This window comes from Lutjanus erythropterus, chromosome 20, assembly GCF_056507025.1.
Source record: "Lutjanus erythropterus isolate fLutEry1 chromosome 20, fLutEry1.hap2, whole genome shotgun sequence".
In the NCBI taxonomy this organism is placed as follows: Eukaryota; Metazoa; Chordata; class Actinopteri; order Lutjaniformes; family Lutjanidae; genus Lutjanus; species Lutjanus erythropterus.
The window spans coordinates 862591-880388 of record NC_139336.1 but is presented as its reverse complement, the minus strand read 5'-3'; the positions used below and the strand labels follow the sequence as shown (position 1 = coordinate 880388).

Below are 17798 nucleotides of genomic sequence, written 5' to 3'. Positions count from 1 at the left end.
GCGGATCATGAGAGTTGTACATGGGAGCAGTAACTGAAAGTAACTGAAAAAGAGTTTTACTAGGCTCAAGTTGAGTGGCTGTAAACAGTGGTTAACACTTTCCCATGAACATTGTTTCCTATAAATTCTTCACTGTTATTTTGTTATTTTAGCACTTTTATTATAAAGCAGCAAGATCAGGAAATGCTAGTCTTTCACCAGCAGTAACTTAACATGACACCTATATGGCTGAAAGTGAACATCAAACTGTAAAAAAAAAAAAAGCAGATACCTGAATGTAAAAATAATGACACAAGAGAGAAATTTCATTTCAAACCTCAAAGATTAGTTAAAAGCTGCAGAGGTACTGAGAGCTGAACACAAACACTTTTAAAAACCTCTTTCTCTCTGCTCTCTTGTACAGATATAAATTCAGTCTCACAACAGATGCTTGTTGGAGGGGGGGGGGGGGGAGCAGGGGTTGACACACAGGAAAGAAATCCCTATCCCTCCCTACAGATCATCACACAAAGCAATCCTTTTAACTTAATTGTTGCAGAGAAAGCAACGCCTGTTTATCTAGGACCACAAAAAAAGTCTGCATTATAAATCATTTATACAAAACAACCGAATAACACTGTTAGATGATGCAAGTTAACAGCAGTGGTCCAGACATCATTTTCAACACAGGGTGATGAAGAAACATCTAGAAAATCTTTATTAAGCGACTTCTACTAACAGAAATATGTTCCATGTATTGATAATTAAAGTAAACAGGGTGATGCTGCTGTCACTCTGCTGCTCCTGCAGGAAGACAGGTTGCTCGGTGCTTCACTTGACTTGTGACATCTGAGATGGCTGCGTAGGTGTGGTTGCAAGTAATAACTCCCCAGTGTTTTTCTTATTAAAGCTGCTATTGATAATCAGGTTTTTTTTGCAACAGTTGGATAATTTACTTAAAATGGTGGGCACTCTAACAAACTTTAATTTTAAGTATTTTTCTACTGACTGGTTGGACTGGTTGTTAACGACCCCAAATAGGTTTAATACCCGAACTCCCAACCAGTCAGTCAGAACTGAAGAAGCTTCTTGGATGAGAGGCGAAACATCTTCAAGAACTCTATCAAGTCCAGTTACCCATGACAACCTTGGTGTTAATGTTGGGCATGAGTTTAACAAACTTGCCTGTTTGTGTGAGACTCTGAAGCACTGTGGCTTCAAGGTCATGTGTCTCATCTGAGACTGCTATGGTAGGATGAGATTATAGGCCAGCCAGTGCAAACATCACTGATCTTGATAAATTGTGTGACATGCTGGACTGGGTGTGTGATTATGACAATGAAATATTCTTTCTTGGGAACCTGAATATTGCCTGGAACTCATGAGATTGTTACAGTGAGAAGTTTGTTCTTGAGTGGACAGTTACATGTGATCTTACACAAGTAGTAACAAAGCCAACTCTGAAGTGTTATTATAATATGTCAGACCCCTTTCAACTGAGTATGTCTGAGCTCAACTGATGAATAATCTAGGACGGGTTTCCAAATTTTAAGAAATGACTCCTCATTATCCCTCAGGACTGCATCTATCCTTTCATTAGGCAGAACACTGAAAATCTCCCTGTACCAGTGTGTTACTGTTGGTGGAGTTTCTTTAATCCATTTTAGCAGGATGCATTTACAAGCAAGAAGCAAATGTTTTTTCCAACAATTTGTACTGATTATGGGAAAGTGCTACTTCCTTGGAGGGCAAACCTAGTGATCCTAGTACTGGATCCTTTCTTATTGTAGTCTTAAAGATCCCACACAGTTCTCAAGCTATGTGAAGCTTTACAAGTTAATCAATAAAATACCTCAGCTGTAAATATGCAAAAAAAAAAAAAAAAAAAAAAAAAAGATCTTTAGGGAGATTAAATTTGTCTTGGAGGTGCTGAAAGGGCATCAAGACACCATCCTCAAACATCCCCTGTCACATGAAAATTCCTGGTTATTACAGATAGGAGATAGAATAGATTTAATGGCTTGTCTGTCGATATACTCAGACATCTCCTGCCACACTTTAATACAGTTGAAAATCAATTGGTTATTCTTAATGTTTGTTTTAATTATTTCAGGCCTGCATGCCACCAAGCTCCACAAAGCCTCTGAAGAGCATGCCCAAGCGTCCACACAATTTTCAGGCCTAAGATATGAGTGTAACCAAGTTCACGGAGTATGAATGTGACAGACCCGAGTATACAAAATCATATTTGGTACCCCTAGACCACCTTTGTCTTTAGGCAACTGCAGAGAACTAAACCTTTGTCTCTGCCTTTTACCAAGATGTTAGAAATTATGCTGGGACAGTAGAGGATCCATATGAAGCACTCAAAGCTTTTTATGACCTATTTTTGACAATAATTGACAAACATGCACCTGTGAAAAAGAGTTGTGTCTGTTAGAAATGTTAGATTCCCTGGATGGATGAGGAACTTCAGGATTGTATGACACAGAGAGATTAAGCAAAGGAAGTGGCAAACAAGTCTAGCTACATTTCAGACTGGCAAATTTACTGCAAATTATGTAACTAGGTTAAATAAAAGGAAGAAACAGGTGTATTATCAAAATTTGATTAATAATATAAAACATGATAATAAAAAACTGTAGAATACTGTTAATGATATCATGGGTAGAAGATCCAAATCCATTCCATCATTTCTGGAATCTGACGGAAAATTTCTGACAAAATGATGATGATGAAGATAGCGGATTTACCAGGTCTTTGCTTAACTTTATCAGAAATATTTTACCTACAAAATCACCAAGGGCATTATATAAACAATTATGCTGAGCTCAGATGTACATGATTATCACACCAGGCATGGTAGATTTACATTACCCAAAATCAAGACAAGTATGTTAAAGAACAGTGTAATGCACAGAGCTATGGTTCCAAAGAACTCTCTGCCGAAGCACATCATCCAGTAAAGATTGCTTTAAAATATTACTAAGACAACATCTCCTGACTAAACAGCTTTCCTCATCTACTGTTTTATAATTAACAAACAGACATGTTAAAGTGTATTTTGATTATGTGCCACTTCAATGAAATTATGCTGTAGAATGAATATAGAATGTAAGTGATGTGAAATCTCTTTAAGCACCTGGAGGCTTTCCTGTAAGCCCATTTTGTTTTTGTTCTTGACTCTGATTATAATTGGCCAAAGTCTGGATATTGACTTACATATGGCCCATTGGAAGTACAATGTTTACAAATATTACTGATCTTTAAATAGATAGGTAGATGAGGTAGATGGAGTCCTGCAGTTTTATGCATGAATGCAAAGGATGACATTGAATGTGCAAGTTCACAGTATACAGGGATATTGCAAGGTGCAAAAAACAGACAGGTGTCGGAGAGTTACGTTAATGTACGTATAAGAGGGAGGGGTGGGTGGGATGGGGGCAGTGTTAGTGGGGGACATGGGCATTGTTCATGAGGGCAGTTGCATAAGGATAGAAACTGTTCTTACAAAGTGAGGTTTTGGTTCTGATGGACTGTAGCCTCCTGCCGGAGGGGAGTGTCACAAAGAGTTTATGTCTGGGATGGGAGGGGTCGGCTACAATCTTACTTATACGCCTCAGGGTCTTGGAGACATACAGATCCTGCAGGGATGGCAGGTTGCAGCCGATCACCCTCTCAGCAGAGTGAATGACACACTGCAATTTGTCGTTGTCCCTGACAGTGGACAGGTGAGGACAGGTGAGGATGGAATTGATGACGGCAGTGTAGAAGTGCACCATCATTGTCTTTGGCAGGTTGAATTTCTTCAACTGCTGCAGGAAGTACATCTTCTGCTGGGCTTTTATGATGAGGCAGCTGATGTTTAGCTCCCACTTCAGGTCCTGGGTAATGATGGGGCCCAGGAACTGGGGAGTCGCACAGGGTGATGGAGGTGGGTGGGGTTGGGCTCTTCCTTAAGTCCCCAGTCATCTCCACTGTCTTTAGAGCTGTGATTCCCCACCAGAGATGAGTCTGATGATGGTGGTGTCATCCGCAAACTTCAGGAGCTTGACGGACTGATGACTGGAGGTGCAGCTGTTGGTGTACAAGGAGAAGAGCAGAGGAGAAAAAACTCAGCCTTGGGGGGAGGCGGTACTGATGGTCAGGGAGTAAGAGACATGGTACCCCAGCTTCACATGCTGCCTCCTGTCAGACAGGAAGTCTGTGATCCACCTGCAGGTGGAGTCGGGCACGCTCAGCTGGGAGAGCTGGTCCTGGAGCAGTACTGGAATGATGGTGTCGAAAGCAGAGCTGAAATCCACAACCAGGATCCTGTCCTAGGTTCCTGGACCAGTCCAGGTGCTGGAGGATGTAGTGGAGGGCCATGCTGACAGTATTGTTCACAGACCTGCTGGCTCTGTAGGCATACTGCAGGGGGTCCAGGAGAGGGTTTGTGAGGTTTTTTAGGTGTGACAGAACAAGGTGCTCAAAGGACTTCATTACCACAGTGGTCAGGGTGACGAGTCTGTAGTCACTAAGTCCTGTGGTCCTTGGTTTCTTGGGTATGGGGATGATAGTGGAGGTCTTGAAGCAGGCTGGAATGTGGCATGTCTCTAGTGAGGAGTTAAAAATGTCAGTGAACGCTGGAGACAGCTGATCGGAACAGTGCTTCAAAGTGGAGGGAGAGACTGAGTCCAGCTACTGTGCAGGGATTCTGCCCCTGAAGAGTCTGTTGACATCCCTCTCCAGGATGGAGAGAGTTGTCACTGTGGACAGTGTGGCAGAAGGGGAGAGAGGTGTTGCTGTGATAGAGAGGCAGAGGGAGGGGGTGCTGAGGAGGGCAGGAGTGGAGAGGCTGGTGTGGGGGAGGTGGGGCTCCTGGGCTGGAGTTGGTAAAGGGTGTCATGGGGGATGGTGTCTGGTCTGTCCCACTGTCTTTCAAAATGACAGTAAAACTTATTCAGTTCGTTGACCAAGTGCAAGTCATTTATGGATTGGGGGGCTGTAGGTTTATAGTTTGTCTGGAGAAGGCTCAGACAGATTACAGAGGCAGAATGATTGGCTGAGAACTGTTGTCAGAGTTTCTCAGAGTACTGACGTTCAGCATCTCTCACCGCCTTGCTAAACTTGTACTTTGACTCTTTAAACCTGTTCTTGTCCCCACTCCTGAATGCTTCCTCCTTCTCCAACTGTAACTGTCTGAGTTTGGCTGTGAACCTGTCGTTGTTGTAACTCACCCTGGTGTGTGATGGTACACAGTGGCCCTCACAGAAGTTGATGTATGATGTCACAGCCTCTGCATACTCATTGTGTACTGTGTACTGTTGGTGGCAGACCTGAAAACATCCCAGTCAGTACAGTCCAAACATGCCTGAATATCCTCCACAGCCTTGCTGGTCCACTTTGATGTCCTCATGTTTACACAGCTTTAATTTCTGTCTGTATGAAGGAATCAGGTGGACTATGACGTGATCAGAGTGTCCCAGACATTGAATGAACTGTTCGTATTTGGGGAGTTTGTGGTTGAGATTACCTTTGTTAAAGTCACCGAGGATGATAACTAAGGAGTCTGGGTATGTCCGCTCCACACACAGTATCTGGTTGATGAGCATGTGCTGCGCCTCCTGCACGTTGGCCTGTGGTGGAATGTAAACACCAACCAGAATGAATGAAGCGAACTCAAGGGGGGAGTAGAAGGGTTTGCAGTTTATGAAAAATTATTCCAGGAGAGGAGAACAGTGCTGTAGGATCACTGTCACGTCAGTGCACCAACCACTGTTGGTATAATATAATATAAAAACAGATTCCTCCTCATTTCGCTTTGCCTGAAAGTTCTGTCTCATGACCCGCTCTGAAGAGTTGGAAACCTGTCAGTTGCAGTACTGGACTGCAGAGTCCAGTATCAATCCACACAGCCACGTCTCCATGAAACACAAAACGGAAAATGAAGAAAAGTCACTGTTTTTCCCCAACAGTAGCTGAAGTTTGTCCAGTTTGTTGAAACATTCCTGGTAGTGGGGTACACTATCCACGCCTGCAGAGACGTACAAACACTCCAGCACATCTCCCCCTCCTTTTACTGCATGAGCAAAGATGAGCGCACCTTTGTGCGAGAATGTCCAATAATACCACTGATGAGCAGAGAAATCTGCTGAAGTTGTTGCTCTGATGTTCATGAGCTCTTCTTTGGTGAAACAGTGTGCACCAACACACCAAAGCAGCCATCCATGGCACCATCTTGCCATACCTTGGCGAGGCTTGCTCTCTACAGCTTGTTCTACAGGTGAATCCATGCTCTGACTGGGCACAGCAGTTCATAGCGACACGTTGACACATGTTGAGTAAATTGCCATATTTTCATAATCGATGACATCAGTTATGTCAATGAATTGCCCCAGCCCTTATCTATTTATAGATTTTTTTTGTTTTATGAGTAGCATATAGGGACTACAACTAACACTTCTTTATACAACACTGTGATATCAAATCATACATGAACCTTGTACCTTGTAAAATAGCCAAGTAGCCTACAAAGACTTGAACTGTCTGTAAGACTTACCTGCTGATAAATACAACGGCGGGATGCAATGATTTCTGTTACTGTATTTTTTTTTTCTTTTAAGCCATAGCAAGGACATACCAATCTTAGTAAAGGAGTAACAAGTAAATTTTAAATGTTCAAAAATGACATACATATTCTACAAGTTGCTCCTTTAAGGCATCCAAGAATTAACTGCCTTTTTGCAGTACACAGTAAGTCTTCTCAGTGCAGTTAATAGTGCTAGAGTGCTAATGTCTATTAGGACCATCAATATATACACCACCAGTGGTGACTGGAGTATGGGTATGTGTTCTTCCTCGAATCACTTTTTTTGGTGCTTTATAAAATAAAGTTTTACTTATTTACTCACTAATATGGGCTAATGTAGAAATGTGTGTCGTTTTTGCTAAAAGCAAAAGAAGATGATGATAAATGCTTTGAGAAAGTAAGCCAGTGTAAAATGGGCTTCTTATTTGTATTTTTAGCATTTTTATGCCTCTGCCCGCCGAAGGTGCCGGGCTGGAGGCATACTGTTCTCTGGTTGTCCAGCCATACGTGAGTCCATGCGTCCGTCCTTCTGTCCTTCCACCCGTCCGTCCTTCTGTCCGTCCGTCACAGATTTGTGTTTGCGCGATAACTTTTGAACAGGTGGACGGATTTGCACCAATTCTTGTGTGCTAAGACTCTATAATAGGTACATGAACTGATTAAATTTTGGAGGCCAACGCTCTCAAGATGGCCGACTTTCAAGATGGCCGTTTTTTTGTTTGTTTTACTTCTCGGCGCCCGCTGGACTCCTGGCTGGTACCTGTTATTGGCCCGGATGAGATGTTCCAGCCCCGCAGCCCCTGCTCTCCCCGTCCCCGCCGACACAGGATGAATCTGTGTAACCTGCAGCCTCTGAGTCAGGCTCCCCAGACAGCTGATGCCGTGGAGCCGCCGGTTCCTGCCAGGATTAGCCTGGTAAACGCTAGATCGCTAGTGAATAAACTTTTGATCTTAAGGATTTCTTCACGTCCCGAGGACTGGACTTTTGTGATATATTTGAATGAGCACTCGGTGCTCTGCTATGTTGGTTGCAATGATTAGGGCTCGATTGCTCATGTCTGTTGTTGTTCCGGGAGCTAATGCCCTACAGATGGGAGCTACCACTGTCAGACAAGAGTGCAATAGTGTCACAGTGGCAAACAGACCACAACAACTTTCTCTGTGTGACTGAGACCTGGCTGAGTGTAGGTGAGTCTAGTGCTTTCACTGAACTTTTACCTCAGAACTGCTGCTATTTTAACTCCCTGCAGACATCGGGCCGAGGTGGAGGAACTGCCATTGTTTTTAAGAGTCACTATAAATGTAAGCAACTATCGTTACCATCCTTGTTCACCAGCTTTGAAATGAGCCTGTTTGAACTTTGTCGCTCTCACACTGTGTTGTGTTCAGTGGTCTGTCGGCCTCCAAAATACAATAAGGACAATAAGGAATGATTTCTCTGATCTTCTGGCTGAAATCATGCCTAAATATGATCGTGTCCTTATTGTTGGGTTTTTTATGTTCACAAGTGTTGTCCTGATAAGCCAATGGCAAAGGACTTTTTAAGCCTTATTGACTCTTTTAATCTTGTGCAGTCTGTGTCTGGTCCCACACAAGAACGTGGACACACACTTGATCTTGTTTTATCTTTTGGTTTGCCTGTTTTTTAACTTAGAGGTTTGTGATGCAGCATTTTCTGATCATATGCCTGTATTATTTGAGGTTGCTCTTGTCTGTAATACAGTTAAACCTCGCACTGCTGCCTGACACTGTCACATTATTGACCCTTCCACTGCTGTTCAGTTCTCAGCCATTTTCAGTCAGACTCATAACTGTGTCACTGAGTGTATGGACAACGAGCTCAGCTCATGGTTTCATTCCACCTGCCAATCCATTTTAGACACTGTGGCTCCGTTAAAACCATGCAATCTAGGATTAAATCTGAACCCTGTAGTATAATAGTTTGTCCTTCGGTGTGGTCCCTAAAAATTTCAAACATGCAGTAGTGCAACCTTTGTTGTAATTAACTTTCTGTATTGGAAGCAATTTCACAGGCATCAACACAATGGAATATGATGAAAACTTCCTTTCTTTCCATTTTTCCCTTCCTTTATCCCCTTATCCCTCCCACAATCCCACCCCACCCAAAGGAGAGCGATTATCATTGTACATCCATTAACATCCTGTTAAGAATACCGAGTACATACAACAAATACACCATTTAGGAAAACAAATAAATAAGTAAATAAAATGAAATGTTTAACAAATTGACAAATTAGAAATAATTAAAATATAAAATTAATAAAAGAAGAAAAAAAAAGATAAAAAGGAAAAAAAGAAGAAAAAAAAGGTATCAATCAGGCAGAGATGTCAAAGAGTCAACATGATTTAAGAGAGGTCTCCAAGTTTTTTCAAATGAGTTTAGGGAGCCCTTGAGGGAGAATCTAAGTTTTTCAAGTCTAATGGACAGTAACAGCTCTTTCACCCACCTGTTGTGGGATGGAGGTTGAGGGTGTTTCCAATTAAGGAGTATAAGTCTCCTGGCCAACGGGGTGGTAAAGGCAAGAAAAGTCTGCATGACTTTAGAGGTAATAAGCTGCAAGGGGGCACCAAACAAGACCAAGAGAGGTTCAGGAGTGATAGTAGTATTATATGCTGTGCTAAGAGTTTTAAAGATTTCAGACCAGTATGTGGCAAGCCTGGGACAGAACCAGAACATATGGGCATGGTCAGCTGGAGATTGTTTGCACCTATTACATGAGTCAGTTACATTGGGGTAAATCCGAGAAAGCCTCAAATTAGTGTAGTGAGCTTTGTGTACAATTTTACATTGTAGGAGGCTGTGCCTCGCACAGATTGAAGAGGAGTGAACCAACTGTAAGACTTGTTGCCAATAGTCATCAGGCAACGTGGTTCCAAGCTCTCGCTCCCAAGAATCCTTGGGGCCAAGTGTTGGGCTATCAACAGTAGAGTTGATAAGGCTGTAAATGGAAGAAATTAGACTTTTTTTTTTTTTTCAGGATTAAGGGCCAGTAAAGAGTCTACCAGAGTTTCTGCAGGATGGCTAGGGAATTTGGGGTTCTGGTTTTGAATGAAATGTCTTAGCTGAAAAAAAGCTCTCCACGGATCAAACAAACCTAAACTAATTTTATATGCATCAAGGACTTTAGCTGACTTAGACAACACCTGAGGATTAGATGAGGACCTGTCTAGGGAGGGGTTTTGAATTAAATTGAAATCGCCGCCAATAATTAAGTAGTGGTCATCAACTTCAGGAAGAGGGGAGAAAAAGTTTGAAATGAATTTATCATCATCCCATGTAGGGGCATAAACACAGGCCATTACCACAGGCATGCCATATAGTATACCAGAAATAATTACGAATCGACCATTAGGGTCTTCAGTGGAGTTTGAACATTCAAAAGGAACGGCGCTGCTGCCCGACGCTGTCACATTATTAACCCTTCCGCTGCTGTTCAGTTCTCAGCAGTTTTCAGTCAGACTCATAACTGTGTCACGGAGTGTATGGACAACGATACAGAGGAGCGTAGCTCATGGATTCATTCCACCTGCCAATCCATTTTAGACACTGTGGCTCCGTTAAAAACCATGCAGTCTAGGATTAAATCTGAACCCTGGCTGAATGACACAACTCATGCTGTCAGACGTGAGTGTCATAGAGTTGAGCAAAAGTGGAAAAGGGGCAAACTGCAGGTGTCATTTCAAATTTTAAGGAACTGCTGGCGTCATTATCAAACAACTGTGAAAGATGCTAAAAAGAAACATTTTTCTGATGTTATTATGTCTAACTGCCATAAGCCTCGTGTCTTGTTTAAGACCATTGACTCTGTTCTTAATGCACCACAGACTGTCTGTATCGAGTCCTCTCCTGCTGTGCCTAAAAACTTTCTTCACTCTTTCATTGATAAGGTTGCCTCCACTAGGGCTTCAATCTCACCCTCTGCATATGACACTTCAGTCTCTGTGCCCTGCTCTGCTGTCTTTAACAGGTTTAGAGCCTGTGACTCTGTCCTTGTTACAGAAGACTGTTGGTCAGTTGAAGCCCTCAGGTTCTCCAAATGATGTGGTCCCTCCTCAACTATTTAAAGAGGTTCTCCCCACTATAGGGTCCTCTGTTCTGACACTTATCAATAGTAGTTTGTCCTCAGGTGTGGTCCCTAAAAATTTCAAACATGCAGTAGTGCAACCTTTGATTAAAAAACCAGGACTAGATACTGCTGTTCTTTCAAATTACAGGCCTATCTCTAAATTGCCTTTTATCTCAAAAATGCTTGAGAAGATAGTTTGCAGCCAATTAATGGTTTATCTGGAAGAGTACAAAATTCCTGAGGTCTTCCAATCCAGTTTTAAAACTTTGCACAGCACCAAATCAGCTCTTTTAAGAGTTTTTAATTATATCTTTTTAGCTAGCCGGTGACTGTGCTATTCTTGTGCTTTTAGATTTAACTGCTGCATTTGACACAGTGGACCATGAACTTTTAATCTCTCATTTGAAACAGTGGGTGGGTATCAGGGGCGTAGCAGTGTAGTGGTTCAGGTCATACTTGGCTGATCGAACTTTTTGTGTCAGCCTTGGTGACTCTGTATCCTCTGCTCGTCTCTCATGTGGGGCCACAGGGCTCAGTTTTAGGGCCTCTTCTCTTCTCTCTCTTCTTGCTTCCACTTGGTTCCATACTGAGGAAGCATGGTATTTCCTTCCACTGTTACGTGGATGACAGTCAGATTTGTGTCCCTCTCAAAAAGAAAGATGCATATTCTGTCAAACCACTACTCAGGTGTCTTGATAACATAAAGGCCTGGATGGCTGTAAACTTTTTAAACTTTAATGAGAAAAAGACAGAGGTGATGGTTTTGGTGGCACCACTGGGGCCCCCCTTGTAGATCTGGGTTCCTTGGCCCAGTTCATTAAGCAAACCGTCACAAATCTTTGGGTTAAAGTGGATGCTGATCTAAAGCTCGACTGTCAGATCAGTTCGGTTGTTAAATCAAGCTTCTTCCAGTTGAGGCAGCTCGGCAAAATTAAACCTATTCTTTCAAGGCAGCACTTTGAAACAGTAATCAATGCTTTTGTGATCACTAGGTTGGATTACTGTAATGCACTTTATGTGGGGGTTAGTGGGTCCTCCGTTGCCCGTCTTCAGATGGTGCAAAACGCTGCTGCACGTCTTTTAACTGGCACAGGTAAACACAAGCACATTTCCCCCACTCACTCAATGGTCTCACCCTGCCCTACCTCTCCGAGCTGCTGCAGCCGTATACACCCCTCCGCTCTCTCAGGTCAGCTGATCAACAAGTGTACTGAAAACTAAGCGCAAGCTCAGAGGTGACCGTGCCTTTGCTGTAGCAGCTCCTAAACTTTTGAACAATCTGCCTCCACATCAGACAGGCCTCTCTGTCTGTTTTTAAATCCCATCTTAAAAACCCATCTTTTCTCCTTGTCTTTTAACACCATGTGAGATATTGAATGGATATTGAATGATTTTTTATTTTATGTTTATTTTATTTATATTCATTATATATATTTATTTTTGTTTATTGTCCTATTTTTATTGTTTAAATTGTACAGCTGTTTTATGTCTTTTAATCTATTCTTGTATTTTATTTCTGTACAGCACTTTGGTACACTGTGGTTGTTTTAAAGTGCTTTACAAATTAAGTTGGATTGGACTGGAGCTCAAAAAAATAATGTGGGCCTCACAAAGGCAAGTTTGATTAGTGCTTTCTTTTAATAGAAAACAAAACATGGATGCATTTGGACAAAAAAGCTGGCTGAAAGTCTTTTTAAACCACGTTGCTCTTTGAAAACAATCCAAGATTTTCCCAGTGAAAACACGTTGTATAACATTTTTCGATAAAATGGCCTGGCCCTATTTTTTAGATCAAATTGAGTCATTAGACTAAAATTAACCAGGTCTCACAAGTTGAAATTTTATGGTACAAGTCATTTCCAATTTCTTTTATCCTACAGCTCTGGAGGGAAAGTGTACATTTAAACATGACTAATTCTAATGCAGACATCTTTTTATTAAGTCTTGATCCTTGTCTTCCTGTCTCCTCCATATCCAGCTCATTGTGCAGAGAGCTGTGTTCATGGTCGTTGTATGGCCCCCAACACCTGCCAGTGTGAGCCGGGCTGGGGAGGTTCCAACTGCTCCAGTGGTAAGTCCTCCAGCTGTTGCTGTCTGTGACCAGTCACCTCTTTGTGTGTGAGACTCTTCTGTGAAAGCACTTTGAACTCACAAGAGGAAAAACAGACTGTATTATTGTCTTACTGATTGATGCACTCGACCACACCAACACCAGTCAGACACACCAACAGAGCAAACTACACTTTTTGCTCTCGTTGCTATAGGTTTTTGGTGCTTTGTTTGTTTTTTTTTTGCCTCAGAAATGATTACATTACCTCAAGTGTAAATTTGAGAAACTTACTACTTCAATTCATTCAACACATGGGCTGTGTGAAGTGTCTGCACAGGATCTCATGCCTGATGCAAACAGGATGAAAAACGTTAATGATAATAATAATAATAATAATGATAATAATAATAATAATAATAATGAGATAATAATAATAATAATAATAATAATAACAATAATTCATTATACTTATATAGCGCTTTTCAAAATACTCAAAGACGCTTGACAAAAAAGAAAAGAGAAAGGAAGAAACAACATACAACAATATAACACACAACAAAAAGGAAAGAGAAAAAAACAAACAAGGGATGAGGAGAAGAAACTGTCAGTGGTTGGAAAGTAGTGTTGAACAGATGAGTCTTGAGCAATTTTTGGAATATGGGAGAGAGGGCGAATCTCGGATGGCTATGGGGAGTGAATTCCAAAGGGTGGGAGCAGCGATGGAGAAGGCCCTGTCCCGGTTATGAGATAACAGCTGAATGTGACGTAGCCAGAAGTGACACATACAAACAGAGGAGGGAGAGGAAATGGAAGAAAAACTCATTCTCTGTGTTTCCAAGTTCCCCGAACTGTATAACACCACATTCAAATCATACCACAATCTCAGCAGGAAGAGTACTGCTCGGCAAAATGTCAATAGTCAGATCGGGCTACCAGGCTTGTGATTAGGCAGAGTTTACAAGCTACCCTTAAGCTAAATACAATGCTAACATTAGTTTAGCTGTTTGTGTACGTTCGCTATTCTGTCCTTTAGCTCAGCAATAGTAAATCCTATCATGTTGTTACATAGAGCTGTGGTTTGTTTTTGCAGAAGAGGAGTCTGCTTTTCCTTTCCGGAATGACAAGTAGCGTTTGGTGTTGCCTAGCAATGGTGAATAGCTCGCACTTGTTGATGACGTATACCTGAGCTCCTCCGCATCTGCTCAGCGCCTCTGTGCCCTACCTGGCGGTGAGCAAAGAGCAAATTTCTTGTCATGTGAAGGCCCCTTAACATTAGCCTGAAGAGCTACAGAATGGCTGTTCTGCGACATTGCCCGCTGCTCTGTCTCGTTGTAGACTGTCTTCTTTTTATCCTGTTCTTGGACTCTGTTGCTAACACTAGCTTCAAGCTAGCATGTGTCTGAGTGTGTGTGGCTGTTATCAGCGCTGTGGTGATATCACGGTCAGTTTGTCTGCTGCATGCATGATGTGACCATCGTGCAGAACATGTGTGTGACAATGACGGGTACAGAATCAGATATGTTACGCTGACTGGCCGGTCACTGGTCAGGGCCGGTCACGTGAAAACCAGCCTGATTCCGAGTATTGCCGATTAATCGGTGCAAGTCTAATGTTAATGTTACACCGGGCATCATTGTTAGTTTGTTTTACTGCAGGCTACTTATCTGCACAGATAACTCAACTTATTACCTAACCAGTGCAGCTGAAGTCCTGGAGATGGAAGTCCTGGGGGCATCCTCTGCTTGCCACTGCAGGGTAAAATAACCGGGAGGAACAGTAGAGAGCGTTTCTGACAGCAAGCATGGTGTTGCTAGCAGACCAGCAGGTAAATAAGGTGAAACCTCTGACGTTGATGGTGAAACCCGACTAGCTGCTCTTTAGCACAGCAAATGTAATCTGTGTGGCTGGGGTGGGTATTATCTTTTTGTATCTTTTGGGCTCTGCACAGGAACCTCATGTCACCAATATCAGTGAGGCCCAGTAGACTCTGTATCACTGATGTTATGTGTAGTGTTAATAACCTTCTGCAGAGCCCTCCTGGTTGTGCACACTAAGTCAAAATCATGAGTGTGGTCCAACCCATGAGTGCTGGCAACTCATGTAATAATACAGTACCAGTTTTGTCCCATTTTCCTCTGCTTTTGGATAAGAGCTAGCTCATGTATGCATTACAGGACGAAATTAATGATTAATGTAATTAATTGACTAGTTACTGGACTTTGTTTTGCTCAGTCTTGTATTTGTGTTAGCTTGTGACCAGCCCTGAAGTTAGTTGCTTATTTAAAAGAAGAAAAAAAAATAACCACAATCTTTCCCTAACTTCAACCATACTGTTGTTGCCGTGTAATAATGTATATTATCAAGCAGTTATTTTGATGTTATTGTCAAGAGACTAGTTGCTTCTTGGCCATAGCAGTCAAGGCTGAGGTTCATCTGTCTTATTAGGACTGGTTGTCGTGTTAGTCACAATATAAACCTGCTGCAATTTAACAAGGTGGAAGACCCAAATGCAGACACCAGAAACCAGTTCAAAAAGGGTGTAATGAAATAAATCAGAAACAAAGAAACAAAGGCTTACGCTGAATGTAGGGAGGTAAAATCCAAAGACCAAACAGAAAGGAATCCACAAAAAGGCAAATTCAAAAAACAGTCCCGGGGGAAAAAAACATAGAAGAAAACTTGGGGGGAAGACACAAGGGCTGGCTGACGTGGAACCACACACAAATGAACTGACAAAGACACAGAGACACACAGGGACTAAAAAGACTGAACTAATGAGACACAGGTGGGAAAACAAGTGAAACACAAGACAATCAAAAGGGCGGGAAAACAGACAAAGACAGGAAGTAAAAACAACAAAGACACACGAGGGAGAACCAGGCCTAAAAAATAGAACAGGAAGTGTACAACAGAAACCAAAACCATGACAAAACCTGCATTATAGGAACATTTTCATTTTCCCATGACTGCTTTGGATTGGTGAGTGGGTCTTGGTGGGGCTGCCCCACCCAAGACAATGGGAGGGGCAGGGGAAACGCTGATTTTCCAGGGGCATTTTTTTTTTTTTTTACTTTATATTATACTTATACTTATTATACTTTATAGTTTTTCAAGATGTGAGATACCATTGTGGCATGTAGCCGAGGTAAATAAAAAACAATGGAACAAACAAAATAAATTAAAAATCAACACAAATAAAGGGAAACAAAGAAAACAAAAATAAAACAATTGCAGTGGGGAAAATACTTATGGAAAAGCAGCAAAGAGAAAGGAGTTTGATTTATTTCAGATCAATACCTTTGTAAGTGAGGGGTCACAAGAATGGCTGCGACTATAGGGGATATATGTATTCTATCTATAATTTTTGACTGGGTTTCTTGTGTCCGAGTACATGAATATCTTTTTGGCTCTATATTACCTCCCATGTCTCTTCATCAGTAGTGACTGACAATTCCTTCTCCCACATACCCTTGATTTTCTGAGTATTTATAGGAGACATGCCACTCATTACATCATATATCGAACTCATACACCTTCTGTGGTTATTGAAACAGCATTTTTGTACTCTTGGTAAAATAGTGCCTTATTTGTAGGAAGCGATAAAAACCTTGTTTCGTGAGCTGGTATTCCTTTCTCAATTGCTCAAATGACATTAGACTATTATTTGAAAATAAGTCTCACAATTTTTTATTTTTTTTAAATCCCATTGTTGGAAACCAGGATAAAATTTTCCCAGAAAAAATTCAGGATTGTTAGTTACTGGGGTAAATGCGAAAGTTAATTTGCATCTCTCCTGTAGATAGCAGGCTGACTACCATGCTTGTAAAGTATTGATTGTATTGGATTGGCACAATTGTCTAATATTCTTAAAATTCTTAAAAAAAATAATGAATCCTGTAATCTACATTTCGATAATGATGTTTCAATGTCCAGCCATATAGAGGAGGTCCCATTCTTTACCCATTCATATATAAATCTCAAGTGAGCACACAGTTAGTATACTTGGCATATTTGGCCAACCTAAACCACCCACAGAACCTGGCAGCTGCAGTACCACCATTTTTGTCTAGGTCTACATTTACACCATATGAACAAGCCGAGCCAACCATTAAAATGGGATTGTTGAAGACATTGTAATGATTAAATTCATTTTTTAGTTATATCCACTAGCACAACATGAGATGAACACCAAAGATGCAGTTTCCAATTTAGTTCATGTGCCCATTTCATAGAAGTGCCACAGATTTTACACATTAAGGCTAGTTCACTGTCTAGTTTTAGTTTCCATAGTACCACTCTGCCTGTGAAAACAGTAGTGTGATTTCTGTGGAGATTTGAGATTCATAGTAGAAGCTTGTGTTACAAACTGGGACTTTACCAGAGATGGCGGGTCTGCCGAACAGATGCCATTGGTCGCATTATGGGAAATTTTAGATCCACTGGAGCTAGACCTGTACTTAGAAGTCATCTTGGCCTGCAATATTAAATCTCTGCAGAACTCCTATTTGTCAATTCCTAAAAATAATTTTGAAGATATCTGCTGATCATTAGTTTCACTTCTGCCACAGTTTATGGTTTAGCTTGATAAAAATGTTCACATGTGCTTTATCTGTTTGTTTGTACTTTGTGGAGCCTTTTGATGTATTTGAACGGTTTTGACACTCCACTCTGAAAGCTCAATCTTTATATAAGCAGCTGTGGACAGAGTTGAGGAAGTCCTCTTCTCTTGTCTTGTGTGTCTTTGTCAGTTCATCAGTTGACACTTCAAAAGTCCCAGACTTTAGCTTATGTCTTCAGGCTAATGTTAGGCCTGTAACCAGGGCTGCCATCATGGTAGCTTGAAGTCACAGAGTAAGATTGCTGTTTGTGTTTGTGCTTTAACAACCATTGCTTGAAACATGAGTTAATTTGTTTGCACCAAACTTGCAGACAGTGTCCTCTCAGTGGCGGTGGCAGGTTATTTTTGTTTCTGCTTCTGAATGTGTCTCCATGCAGGCCTATATGCTGATATTCATAAGGAGCCCACAGGGTGTGTCCCTGCTGTCTTTGTGTCAGCCTGTAATAAAGGAGCTTATTGTTGTGTCTGGGTCCCAGGGATCTCCTGGCCCCC

At 41.6% G+C, this 17798-nt stretch overlaps 1 protein-coding gene across 1 annotated transcript in view; it reads left to right on the top strand.

Annotated features, from left to right (window-relative positions):
• Positions 1-17798, top strand: part of megf10 (multiple EGF-like-domains 10) — a 162029-nt gene that overhangs the window by 37393 nt on the left and 106838 nt on the right. The window contains exon 5 of the mRNA XM_084746363.1: positions 12617-12709. Coding sequence (XP_084602489.1) covers positions 12617-12709 — 93 coding nt within the window. The remainder of the gene's footprint in view (positions 1-12616; positions 12710-17798) is intronic.